The sequence below is a fragment of the Lissotriton helveticus genome, chromosome 7, assembly GCF_964261635.1.
Source record: "Lissotriton helveticus chromosome 7, aLisHel1.1, whole genome shotgun sequence".
Lineage (NCBI taxonomy): Eukaryota > Metazoa > Chordata > Amphibia > Caudata > Salamandridae > Lissotriton > Lissotriton helveticus.
In genome coordinates, this window is record NC_136068.1 from 35,307,839 (window position 1) to 35,322,234 (window position 14,396).

The following is a 14,396-nucleotide window of genomic DNA, read 5'->3' on the forward strand; positions in this document are numbered from 1 at the left end:
TATGTACAGCATGTGCATGTTCAGCCGCACATGCCTCGCACACATAGTTCAACCCCTGGTAATGTGACATATCAGTTGGGCTAAAATCAAAGGCAATGAGTATAGTATTTATGCAGCTCACACAGAGGAGAAAATGGCACATAAAACCCCACAATTCATTTGAAATATAGAGAATAATATTCAAAGTAAAATAAGACCAACACAACAGAAATCCAATAAGAGCAACGGGGAAATGTGAATTTTAAAATGTTCAATGAAAATAGCACTAAAAAGCACTGATGCACCAAAACTGAAAATGCTGGTCTCTAGGAAAGCAGGGACCCCGGCGTGTTCACTGCTGATGTCCTGGAGCCACAGTTCTACTGAACACCAAACTGGATAACAAAGTACTCCTCTGCAGCAAATGATTCTCTCAGGGTAGCAAGATAGAGCAGGCCAAGCCTCACTTAATGAGGTGAAGTGGGCTAAACCAACTAACAAGATCATTGTCCAGACAGTGCTTTATTTTATTTTATAAAATAAAAGTACTTTAATACACACAAGAAAAATATACTACACAAACTATAATACTCAGGGAAACCAAAAGTCCCCAAAACCTTCTGGGCCAGAGCTTTGACCCCAGACAGTAAAAGTCCCCGAACGCTAACCACTATAAAAACATAGTTAATGTTGCATTATACAGAGCAAATTGCACAGGGTTAGTCTTCAAAGCTAGAGAAATGGTACCAATACATGCACTGCAGTGATATAGTTTCAGCTGTTGATGTGAAGTCAAATGTTCCTGGTCTACCTACCAACCCCCCTCATGGCAACAGAGGTCTCACCCTTCCTGGACAAGGACACTGCTCTGGTGGTGTCCAGGGCCGGACTGGCAAGGCCGGGCACCGGGCAATCCCCCGGTCGGCTGCCAGGGGTGGGGGCCGGTTTTTGGTCCGGGGGCCGGTTTTGTTCCAGGGTAGGGCGGGGGCCGTTTTTTTGTACTGCGCTCAATACATACTAGTCACTGCTCATTGCTGCGCTGGCTGCAGCAATGAGCATTCATTATTAGAGCGGCATGTCTAATAAATGAATGTTTGCTGCAGCCAGCGAAGCAATGAGCAGTGACTAGTATGTACTGAGCGCAGTACAAAGCCTGCGGGCCAGCCGGCACGGCATTCACGTGACGTGGTGGAGTCACGTGAATGCAACTTCAGTGTGCGCGCCTCTTCACTAACAGCGCAGTTAGCCGTCCAGTGCAGGCCCTGTGTCTGCTAAAGAGCCGAGCCTGCAGAGGCATGCGGCCTGCTTCGGTAGACTGGGTTCACTAACGTGGCTGTTCAGTGGGTTGAAATTGAGAAACACGAGGATTACCGGCCGCGTGTCTCAGCTGCAGTAAATGTGACCTCCGGGCATACCAATTCAATTGCGAGGGAGTGAGTGAGTTGCGCGGCAACAGTTGGTAAGTCCAGGAAATTCACAGAGTTGGTGGAGTGTAATGGGCTATCCCAGAGTTATTCGTTTATTTCCCTTTCTGGAAAAAATAACTGTCTCGATATTAGAGCCAGTCTTGTTTAAGGTCGTTTAAGGTTCATCTGGGATATCTCTAGAAATACCTAGTCTGGTATTTGAGCCATTGCGCTCATCTGATTCTCGGCTGTTTAAATAACGCAATCTTCAGCTGCAGATTTTTTTAGCTAGGATCTTACTTTGCAGAATTCCGTTCTGGTAGGAGTAAGACATAGCTACCCTCCTTTAGAGAACTGTGAAAAGTGTATGATGTTGTTGCCTTGCCCACACTGCCTGAGACTTCAGTCTCTTTGCTTTACCTTCTGTTACTTATCGTTCCCCACAGCGCTGTGAAGCCCTTTCGAATATGTGCACGCTACAAAGGGAAGTTGAATTAAATAGGAGAAAACTTAAACTTGTAAGATTTGTTATAATATTTTAGGAGACCTAAAGAATGTGTGATAACAAAGGATTTTTCTTAGGAGATCTGCATGATGTTTGGTCTCGAAGCAGGTAACTGGGGCACATACAAGCTGTGGGGCAGCACGAGAGGGCTCAGGTGGTGTGCACGGTATGTGTATTAGGAAGCAGCTACACAATGACATGCAAAGACAGTGGGCATCACCGGAGATTACTGAGGGGATCTGTGTGACGTCGTTATAAAAGAGCTAGATTTGAGGATGACTCAGACTACTGACAACATATTTAATGTGTGGCGGTAACACGGGAGGTCTAAGGTGATATCTGTGTGATAAGGGGTTATAGAGTACAGCAGAGGCACACATAGAAAGTGTGTTAACACAAGTTCCCTCTGAGGAGAGGTGAAGCTATGCGGTTATGAAGGTGTCATCAAATTATGTATTTACATGAGAAAAAGCTGACGTCAGATACAGAGGTTGTGTAACGAGGGAGGTCTCACAGTTGATTACATTATCTGAGTGGAGGGTGAAAGATTGCTTGGTGGATGGGTGAGATCGTTTAGTTTGCTGGACGTGGAGGAGACCTCTGAGGAGATGTTTCAGGGAGAGGACATCAGATTGCAGGGAATGGACGCAAATGCCAACAGTAATAAACACGTGAGGAGTTTCAGCCCTTCATTGAAGGGGTAAAGCTGTTTGCTAATTCAAAGCAAGTTAGGAAATGTGATATTTGATGCGCCTGTGAATTCAGTGATGCGTGACACTGGTTAGAGATAAGGTAATTTGAGCTAGCATTACACAAGAAGTCTGCACGTACCAGCGGGCCGCGGTCCAAACATCTGGGTGGTGACTAGGACCGGACTGGCAACACTTGTCTGCCATGGGCATGAATCTCTATTTGCTACAGTTACGGGAAGCCGTGGGGTACGCTCTGGTGTCAGGTGGTGGTCAACAATATTGGGGCACACTAGGAACTCAGTAGGGGAAATATATTGCAGAGGGGGTAGGCTGAAAAAGTTTCAATGAGTAAGTTTCCCTGAGCGGTGGTTTGCAAAGAGGTTTTCATCATTGTTTGAGTCAGTTTTATTGCTCTTGTCCCCCCGAAGCAGTTTGAAAGTGGGGGTGGGAGAGAGATTATACTTGCAGAAGGCAGGAAGTTGAAGGTTTACAGATTTAAGAAGCAAAGTTAGTTGGTTAGGTTTAGGATGGAGAGTACAGATGCAGGGACAGACAGGCAACTTAAGGGAAGTGTGGGGAGTAAAATTAGGGGTGGTGGTAGGACAAGCAGTAGGTGTTATTCATGTATAGTGAGGTGGATAGTTTTGTAAGGCAATTTGCCTAGGGTGCTATAATGTGTTTGTTATGAGCACCTGCTTCATTTAAGTGCCTTTTTTCTAACCTCAGGCTGTCAGCCGTCAGTGCTGTACCCTCTCCCCCAGTAGGGGCTTGGGGGGCAGCCGAACAGGGAGGTATGCCCCCCAAGGTATTTTTGGGCTAGTGGTTCAGTCCAGGAGGACTGCTGGTGTTTTTTGGGCTACGTTGGTAGGAGGGGGTGAGGGCTGCATGCTAGGGATGGGTCGGGGTGGTGTGATTAGGTGAACTCGGTGGCTGATAAGATTAGTAAGGGTCTGGATTTTTGAGTGCGCCCACCCATGCCCTTTTTTAATTGGAGGACAGTTGGAAGTTGCTTGAAGTCTCAGGACAGGGACAGGGAAGCTGTAATTGGGTTGTCGGTGTGGAGCAAGTGCATGGCTGGTGGTTTGCTGAGAGGTTTTTATGGATTGAATTTGTTGTATTATTGTTGGGTGGGGTGAAGCAGTTTGAAAGGGAGGGTGGGAGCATTAAACTGACATCAACTCAGGCAGGCAGCCTGTGAGTGTTGCCTAAATCAGCTTCCACACTAACTGTGCCGTCCAGAATTGGTCTGTATTGTTCATGTTCATCGTTGTACTCCTGGACAACCCAAATCAATCTCAAATTGTTGCTTTGACTCTCACTCGGGCACATTCATGTTTTCAATACCTCTCCGTTTCCATACCATGAATAACTCATATGTCCACTCCCAAATTTTGGAGTCACATGCATGCTTTGCATCTTGGGTGTCTATGGCTCCCCGCCAAGTGCGGTTCTCCCACTGACATTCAAGGAGTAACTTGAATAAACTGTGAGTGGGGTTCAGAAGCAGCACAGAAACCTGAGAAGACTCTGAGCAGCATTTGCAAGCACCCCCAAAGACTCATGTGTTATTCTCTGTGGAATGACGTGTCCAGAGATACACAGCACTGGCTGCACCAACAATGGTAAACACTACAAAGACTTTCTGTTTCAACTAAAGTGAGGGTTATCATGCCCTGCATTTACCACAATGCACTTGGGAGAAATATGTGCTGGCATGCCAGGCTGTGTGCTCCGCACTCCCCTTTCTAAATCATATTTGCATGACCTCTAACAGGCGTACAGTTACTTCTACTTCCCAGACTGCATTCTCAGGGTACCATCCTACATTCAACCCAGTAAGTTCCAGGACGAGTCTGTTCTTATCTCCGGAGCTGTGTTGGATGCCCTTGTACGAGTCGCTGAGCATCTTCCATGGGAGCTCAGGCTCCCGTCACTTCTCTCACCATGTTCTCTGTCTTAGACCCAGTTCCATACTAGTTCAGAGGAAGAAATGTGAAGATTCTCCATTCACTAGTCCGAGTCTCGCAGGGAACCATAACATACACATAAGACCCAAATGCCTAAGTTTCTTCGTAGCATCAAAACTGTCTCTTTGGTGATGTGCTACTTTGGTTCAGTCTAGCTGCATTCTCATAGCAGATGAGTCCAGTTCTCCTACTTGCCTGATGAATAGCAACTTGCTCACTATGCAAGTTTCCAGAAGAGAACAGGGTAGTCAGTTCTTTTGGCTTCAAGTATTTTAGCAGACTTCAGCTAGGCCCCTCCACCTCTGCCTGCTCTCGCGCCTGTAAAACTCCAGTACTGTACTACTGGGATAGTAAGCTGACCAGCCTGGCAAGTGGACTGTCTCCACATAACATCAGAATAAAACCATGCTAAAATGTGAATATGAAAATAAGGTTTGAATAAGCCATACTACAGATATCCCTGAATCCCTCACTTTGATGCTCTAAAACGCCTTGGTAAATATCTAGAAATACATATTCCTGAAAAATAATTGCCATGTGTTTGTATGCAGATCTGTTTAAAACATCGTTTGTTGGAATTAAGTTGGACATAAATGTTAAACTAAATGCAGTTGTTTCAGTGACTTTAGAAAGGAGGCAGTTTATTTTACACATTTCTCACCGCCTGCAGCTCATAAAAAAAACTATTGCATTAAATCAATCACTAGTGTGTATCGAGAGACTGTGCTCCTGTTTTTCACCCATTTTGCACGTTACGCTGTACTATAACAAACAGGCTTCCTTGCCTGCTGAAGCGTCGCCGGTTTGCATTTCTGCAGTTTTTGCAAGTGACAGAGACTGAGTCAGTGTAGTGCAATCACTTCTCGTGAAGGCCCCTTTGTAACACTTCGGTCTTGTGCATGTAAAGGACCAGTACTGTAAGACTGGGACAGAGACAGCTGTTCTGCCTGGCAAGTAGATTCTCTGCGCACAACTCCCATATCTGGCCATAGAAAACATGCTAAGACAGCTTGTCTGGAGTCACAGTGCACAGAATAATTCTTACAAATGGGTGCCAACATTTGAATATGAAACATAGGATTAGACTAAGCCACTGTACATTGTTACTATGATAACAAACCGGCTTCATTGCCTGCTAAAGCTTCACCAGTTTGCATTTCTGCCATTTTTTCATTGCCAGGGCCCATTATATGTTCATTTACTCTCCATATGGCAGGCCTGTGATCGGCAGCTGCCTGCAGCCAGTGGGGTGCCAGTCCGGTTAAATTCACTCCGAAGTTCTGCATTGGCATGGCTGCAGGCGTGGCTGCTTGTAGAGGCCCAGGCTGTTACAAGCGTGTGTGTTTACATTCTAGCCACCTTAAGTATGCCGTTTATTTCTCAAAACTACATGGGGGTAATTTTAACATGTTTTCAACAGTTTTGGCTATGTTGTATGGGAGATTATTGCGCCGGCCTCAGCCTATGAGGATAATGGAGAATGGTGCTCAGCCTGTCCTCGCGCAAGTCAGCTCACTGACTCTGTGACAGGCAGCTGAGATACCTGGATCCCTGTGTAACTTGTCTTGTTCATGTTGGAGCCTCACACATACTTCCTGTTGGGCTGGGGGTCCCATGTCACATGGACAGAGAGAGGCCCTGGAGTCCTGATGTTCTCCTGATTGATTGCTGGCAGGTAGGGGGCCATAGGCTGGCAATGATTTCTGGTGCTTTGCTGCAGTTTTCAGATTTTCTTGGAGTTTCTTGTTGCTCAAATGGGTGTAATTTCAGATATTTATATGTTTGCCCGGTGTTCATTGCTTCATTTTGCTCGCGAGAAAGTGTCATAATTACACTGAAATTATGAAAATGTCACACATAGCAATTTGAAAAAACATTGGCAGCTATGCAGTATTGGGCACAGGACTGCCTCGGCCGGGGATGACGTTAGGCCTGGTTGTAAGTAATGACTGTGACAGCCGTGCCGCAGGCAGGAATTTGAATGCAGCCCAGCAGGATACATTGTAGTAGGCAACAGTGAACGAGATCCTTAATGGTTTCCAGGGCCTGCTGGCGGCAGCGCCGGGGCAGGCAAGTCTGCGTGGAGCAGAGCCGGCACGCTAGCAGCGTGACCATGCATTTCAGTGCGGTGATGCAGAACACCACACTGAATTGCGTTATTGTCACGTCTGATGCGTGATACTTGGCAGGCCTGGATCTGACTGCCTCTGGTGCGTGCTGCAGGACTTGTAGCGGCACCAGTATGTAAAATGAAAACCCAGGTGTAAATGGAATTCCAGTGACATGGACTCATCCTTCTTAAGGGCTTAAAAAGCAATGTTTTAATGAGCTTTTGAAGAAAGTGATTGCGGCCCTCTATGTTAGATTCATCGTTAACACTCACAGGAAATAACGCTCCATTTTGTTAAAATCATAAATGTTATGTTAATGAAACAGGTACCAAATTTACTAATACACAGGAGATTACTGTGTCCTAAAATGCCAGCTATAATTTGAACTACTGCCATCAGAAATACACCGAAACCCTTAATCCAACACTAACCTGTGTTTACGTGTTGAAATATCAAGAGTCCCTACAGATTCTAATGCTTCCCATTGCGATGCTGAAGTCATGTAAGCACAGTCCGGCCGAGCTAACAGGTGTGTGTGAATTCTGATTGTATTGTTGTAAATGCTTCTTTTTACAGTCAGTCTGATTCTGTAACTCTCATCTGTGCTCTCAGCTGGTGCCGTGGAAATGTTAGTTAAATAGCGGTTAAAAGGCAATAACTGAGATCTGCGCTGATGCCTCTCAGCCTTTTTAGTCGGTCCCACGTGGACAGAGGCTGCCTGGTCAGACGCAGTGATGCGTGGATTCATTGATTGTGACTCCTGCAAGGCGCCTCACACCAAGGAGCTTTGCATTTAAGTAGCCAGCGTGCGCGCTCCATCTGTTACAAATGCAGGTATCTCAAATAGGCGGCAACATTATTTTTGTTTTGGGCCTGGGCCGGGCGGTTCAGCCGAGCCCTGCATCTGTTTTTGCTCCAGCCTCCACTGACTAACACGTAGTTTCACAGCCTGGGGCGTGGTAAATATAAGTAATACAGGACCTGGCTGCATCTGTTATATATTCAATTCAGAGCGTCACTTACTGCCTGACTGACACCATGTTACAGCTCCCCTCGGCTCATTGCTCTCTCAGGCTGCACAGAGCAGCGCCGCTCAGCTCTGAGCATGATCCATGTTATGTACTATTGTCTCATGTGATTGAACTATACGTAGGAGTCAGACACATCCTGCTTCCCGTTTAATTCTAGTCAGGTGATGTCCAACTTTTGAACCAATAGTACATTATATTTAATTACAGGGTAACTGCTCTGCCTGAGCCTGTACACTGCTCTCAGGACGTGCTAGTGTCCCAGACCTCCACTCGGCTGACACAGTGAGTGCAGTCCATACATTATTATTTATTAACACTAAAGGTCTAAAATATTATTACAGCCTGACTAACCCTGTAGCACACTGACTGAGTAATGTAATTATAATTAGCAGCTGGGATTCTCGCTGGTGCCTCTCAGCCTGCCTGGTCAGATCTTACATTCGACAGAGCCTGGACAGACTATTTGTCAATTGTTAGTGCCTTTTCATTTCTGGTGGTTTACAGAAGTTTCAAGATCTTCTTAGAGTTTCTTGTTGCTCAAATGAGTGTAATTTCTCATATTGATATGTTTGCTTGGTCTCCATTGTTTGATTTTGCTCGCTAGAGAGTGTCTCTCATAGTCGTTGAAATGTCACTCATAATTCCACAGAAATTATGAAAATGTCACACATAGCAATCCGAAACCTTGGCAGCTATGACTTACTCACTAGTGAGCTGTACTGCTGCATTTGCTCCTTCTCACTATCTCCTCGCGCCGTGGGAAAATAAAAATCTCAGTGGTGGATAAATAATGCAGCAGCAGTTTCAGGGCCATTTTAGGAGGTGGTGACTGCTGAGACAAGGTTAGATAAGTCCCTGTTGGCCTCAGATTCCTCCAAATTAAAATATGGTTACATCTGCTTTATTAAATCAAAAAAGGTCATTTTTCTTGGCTCTTAGGGCTCAGTGCACTTCACCACCACTAACCAGTGCTAAAGTGCTTGCGCTCTTTCCATTCAAACATGGTAAAATTGGCTTACACCAAATTGGCAATTTTAATTTACTTGTAAGTCCCTAGAAATGTGGTTCTACATGTACCCAGGGACTGTACATTAAATGCTGCTAGTGGGCCTGCAACACTTATTGTGCCACCCACTTAAGTAGGCTATTCAAAGATGTGTCATGTCAAGGCCAGGGCCTTTGTGTTAATCTTTCATGCTTTCTGCCATTTGAGTAATTTCCATTGCTTCTATCAGCCTGGGTGCTTATGTGTGATGTTTCCATGCTCTCTGTGTGACGTTTCCATGCTTTCTGGCCTGGGTGCTTAATTATGTGTGCTATTTCCATAGTTTCTGGCCTCAGTGACCTAGAGCTGTAGGCTCATGTGTGACATTTCCATACTTACTGGCCTGGGTGCTTATGTGTGACGTTTGCATGCTTATTGGCCTGGGTGCTTATGTGTGACGTTTGCATGCTTACTGGCCTGGTGGTGGGACCAGGCCTGGCTCAGTGCCTAGGTGCTTATGTGTGACAATTCCACAGTATTCTGGCCTCAGTCAGTGGCCTGTGTGCTCATGTGTGACATCACATGTCAGTGCTTAATGTATGATAATATGAGGGACATTTTTACTATGCTTTAAAAGTTAATGCAATCTAATATGTAATGAAAAATGTGTTGAAAAATGCTCTGTTTTGGCCATTCTGTCTCAAATTTTCTTGGGGGGGACAAGTTCAACCCCCCAAACTCCCCCTAGTAGTGGTTGCTCACTGAGCTTGCTCACTACACACCATGTGGGGGACTGGTCACACTTTTACTGTGTTATCTCTGATTCACTACTCGTGTTTATTTTTGGTGCTCTCTGAAAGAATGTCTATGAGTACATATGACTGGGTGGGTAACCTGGTGCTCTTTAAGGTCATCATCTACTATTTACTGTGCTTTGAAAGTTGATACAATTGAATATGTTAAGAAAAATGTGCTGTAAATTTCACCATTTTGGTCTGTTGTTTTCCAAAATTTTCTTGGGGGGAGAACCCCCCCAAACCCCCCTATTAGTTGTCAGGCTCGCTCGCTGCGCTCGCTCGCTACGCGCCTGACGGGGGCTGGTCTTCAGAAATTTGCCAGGGCTGCTTTCAGATCCCAGTCCGGCCCTGGTGGTGTCAGGGGTCTGGGTGGGGGCTGCTGTTTTGGCACAGCTGCAGCCACTAGGCTAGCTGTGGGAAGGTAGTGGTAGCCCACACAAAAGGTCGTCCGAGTACAGGTTTTCTAATAGCAGTGCACCCACGAGGACGGTGCTGCTTGCTACCAGTGCAGGACAAGCAAGGTTAAAGCTGGAGACTGTCCAACTCCTGGGGTAGGGACCAAGGGTTCAGATGGTAAGTTCTTCCAACAGGGCACTTGTACCCCAGCTACAGATGGTAACTGGAAGTCCGCACAGGTTCCTAAAGCACAGGGGGCGGGTCAGGGGTGAAGCAGTTTCACCTTCAATGACAACATGGAACACCCTCCCTCAACCACCACCATCTGACGCTGATGTGCGGCAAGTTTCCTTATCTTGAGCACCTGCCCCAAGTCTCCTTGTGTTCCAAAGCACAAATATGCATTTTTTCAACGTGTCTTTTTTACTTGGCATCAATTTTTGGTATTCTGTGGGACAGAAAGCTGCAACAATGTGACCATTGGGTGTTTTTGAATGTGGCACTGACATAGCTCAGGGGAAATGCCTTACTCGAAGGAAATCTTTCTCTTGGTGCCAGTCTTCTCTGGGAGTATTTGCCTCTTTCGAAAGGAGTGTAGATGTGTTCCACAATCTTGGCTTCTTTTTGGACCATAAAGGATATTTTTGAGGTCTAGCAACAAGGAGACTTGGTAAATGTGTTTTTGCATTAATCTCCTCCGTCATCTTAAGACACTGCCAAGGAATGTCTGAACAATCATTCTGGGACTTTGCACCGTCTTTCATGGAACGATGCTCGCTCACCTCCAAACACATGCTTTCTTCGTTGATACCAGTGCAGTACTGAACTAACTTCATGTGACATCAAGGACAAAGTCAAAAGGCATACTTATCCAATGGCGTAAAAAGGTGATGTAAGTGGAGTCTATGTGAGGACGTATTGTTTTGGGTACTGATCACCAGTCATTCTCGAAACCAAACCTCAAGAATTAGAAGAAAAAAAATATGTAATAGTCTAAACCTAACAGGAAATGGCAGGAGCTTATGCAGCACATGAAGCAAAACAATTGCTGCAAACTAACTGTGTATATGAAGGACTTCAGAGAAGGATAGCTGTACTAGTTCGAGTCTGTGAAATGGAAAGGGTAAGTGACAAATGAGTGTGGGACAGTCTGCGAGAGGTGAGGTCACAAGAATGAGGGAGCAATACGATAGGCTGTGGAAAGACGTTCCAGTGACAGCCCAGGACGGGACAGTTTGAAAGCCACAAGGACAGAACTACAATGAGTGAGGGAAGAGTGTACCTAGGAGTATCATGAGAGACAAGGGCCAGCGGAGAGTGCCAGAGCAGGAGGCTTACCTGTGAGAGTTCGTGCAGAGCCTGGCTATCCCTCTCTCGTCGGTCAGTGCTGTGTATCCCACTGTGGGAAAAGGCTCGTGGTCTCGTCAGCTGGGTTAGAGAGGCAGAGTGGACCGGACGTTCTCCTGAAGGGTGTCCTACCATGGCAGCACTCGTTTTGGAGTCCAGCAGAACTGCGGCAGCCGATAACATCTCTGTGGGGACTAGAAATGAACAGTGAGAAAAGATGTCAGATGAGAGCTGCAGCACCAAACATGGTTTGAACTTATCCAGACTCTCCTTTAAAGCTGCCGCACACAGCACCATGCTAATCATCCATGACTCCACAGCGACCAGCAAATCTCAGAACCCCCATCAGCTTCAGGCATCAATGAACAGCATACTAGAGAGCAAAGGCTTTCCCTTGTCACACTGCCCTGGGTACCTGTGGTACCGTTTACCAGGGGCTGACCTGTGGCCACAGATGCCAATTGGGGTTAGGCTTCAATGCAGTTTTAGGGAAAGAACACAGGCCCTGGGTACCTGATTGGCAGGAGCCCAGTGCACACCCAGTCAAAGCACAACAGCAATTCAGCAAAAAGTGGGATCAACCATGCAGAAAGAGGGCACTTTCTCACAGGCAATGGCCAGTGATTCTTTGGTTCCGGGAGCGTGCTTTATCTGCGGCCTGTCAAGTGAGTTCTGGAGTTGCCTTTGGCTCTTAAAGGGGTCCCTCTGTCTAGGGGAACGTGTCTTTGGCCTGGGACGAGTCACAGTCGTGCAGTTGTACGGTGGCTGCTTCAGGTGTAGGTTATCGTGCCTTTGCTTTGTGCAGGTCCTGAGGTCGCAGACTCGGGTCTCTTCTCTGTTGCAAGACAAATCAGATCTGAGGTTCTAGTATTGGGGTGTCCCTTAAATCCTAGATTTAGCGGCGGAGGGGTGTCGGTGCAAGTAGCAAATTGACTACTAGCCCAGGCGACTAATCCACCTCTGAGGTGACCACATCCGGGGGTCTGTACCATCTTTGCTACCCATAACCGTCTATTCTACCAATTTTTTTTAAATGGCGGAAACCTTTCTTGGCTGTACAGACGATGTAGCCCACCCTAGGGGTGTGGCTAGCCTTCTAGGGGTGTATACCTTCTGATTACCCAATTGTCCTGCCTGAATGGGTGCAAATGTGCGGGGGGGCTGTTTCTCATTTGGGAGGCAGCCTGGATCCATATCTGTGGCGGTGGAAGCTTTTAAGCTCACCGTCTTGATGTGCCGTTTCAATAGCCGTCCTGCCAGGGAGGGAGGTGTTACCAACTTCCCAGCCAGGCCTGTGTTTCTGACTCTTGGGAGTGTTCACACCTCCTGACAGAGGGTCAGATTCCTGTCTTGCCAGCAGCATTCACAGGCCTATCAGCCAGGGCACAGGAAAAGCTGGGGCAACCAGGTGGGCAACCTCTAAGGTAGAGACCTGGGTGCAGCCTACATCAAACTTGACATGGTTATCATGTCAGGGGTCACGGGACAAGTTGTTTGATCCCAAACATGACCCTTTTCAGTGGGACCATAATGGAGTTGGCAAACTCGGCGGCCCGGGTGGCAGCCCATATTATCCTAAGGCCCCCTGGACACTAATAGTAACCCTTATTAGAAAGAGGCTACTATAGGGATATAAAAGCTTGCACTCATATGTCCACACCTTTAAAATAATGCACTCTGCCTCCTGGGCTCAGGAAGCATAACTTACGGGTGACTGACATATTAGAAATAGTGCTGAGACCTTGCCATTCATGGTGAGGGCAAAGTCATGTTAGAGCAGTTTGCACTGCTCATGCAGTCTGCAATGGCAGACCTGCTATCATCTGTTTACTTGTGTCACTTAGGGAGGCTTCAGGCCCTGGTGACTCCTATGCCCTGGGTACCACTGGCACCACTTATAAGGGGGTTAAGGTCTTTGCCAATCAGCGTTACCAATTCACATGCATCATATTCTAGGTAGAAAGCACTGGGGACTGGTTATCAGGCACCAGTGCATTTTCGGTCATAAGCATTGGGACAACAAGTGTGGGGGTGATCATACAAAAATGGCACTTTCCTACAACCACTGTCACTTTAACATCCATTCCAGCCAGGTCTGGGAACTGCAAATGGCCCCCAGCTCCATCATTGTTGAGGCCTGGGGGACCCTGACTATACAGGGTCAGACATCTCTCACTTAACATAAAAACAGTTATGACATTTAAAAGGATAACACAGGCTTAACTATTTGTATTTGAGGACAAGTTGAGACTGTTGAACCACCAGGAATGCAGACCAGCGGCAAGAACAAGCATCCCAATACCTTGTTAAAGCAAACACTCCACTCAGTCTCAGCGTGTGAAGTTGTGTGTCCTTGTAAATTTCATTGTCCGCCCTGTTTTTTTATCCCCCATTGAGCATGAAAACCATGCAAGCTCACTGTGGGTGCTCCCTGTTTAACCGTTGTGACACATCAGAGACGGGAATTCATGTCAGGGAGTCTCCCAAAATGTATCCCCAGTTTCAACCCTTTCCGCCATGGCTATGTGGAGACTGAAAAGGGTGGTAGTGGTTTCTATTTGGGGTAGGGGCTGTTTAACCTGATGCCCACTGCGGATGCTGCACCCAGCTACATCCTCTCAAAGGCTTGCTCAGTCTGCCAAGAGTGAGGTCTTGTCTTTCATCACGTCTGGGACGTGTGAGGGATGCCTTTAACATATGTAATGGGTGAGGGTTTGAGTGTGTATCTTGATAGGCGAGTGTGCTGGTCGCCATGCGTGGGCGGAGTGTACAACATGTGCCTGGCTGAACAATGTCCATAAAGGGCACTGTAGGCTGCACATACACTCTCCTGTCCGCTCCCTTCCTCTAAAGCAGGTGGGATCGGCAGCTAGCTCTGACCCTCTGTCGACCCTATTACAATACAATCCATTTTGGGTGTCTTGGCACTCTCCACTTGCAAAAGGAAACTCCGGATAAGGGACACGCATTCCATCTGTGCCCATCTAAACTGTCTCGGTGGGTGGTTTGGGGAGGTTAGGGGATCGCAGGTCAGCAGAGTAGGAAGCCAGCACTTCTTAAGCAGCAACAGCTGGAAGATTCTTCTCAAATTGTGACAGAGCATTGAGTCTTTGAAAACCTGCACTCTCAGTTGGTGACTAGAGGCATACTGTTTTGGTCATGAGGAGTCGCTGCAGTGGA

The 14,396-nt window shown here is 46.8% G+C and overlaps 1 protein-coding gene across 4 annotated transcripts in view; it reads right to left on the reverse strand.

Annotated features, from left to right (window-relative positions):
- Positions 1 to 14,396, reverse strand: part of CIC (capicua transcriptional repressor) — a 463,331-nt gene that overhangs the window by 211,848 nt on the left and 237,087 nt on the right. For all 4 annotated transcript variants that reach the window (XM_078651325.1, XM_078651327.1, XM_078651324.1 and 1 more), the window contains exon 8: positions 11,208 to 11,410. In XM_078651325.1, coding sequence (XP_078507451.1) covers positions 11,208 to 11,410 — 203 coding nt within the window. The remainder of the gene's footprint in view (positions 1 to 11,207; positions 11,411 to 14,396) is intronic.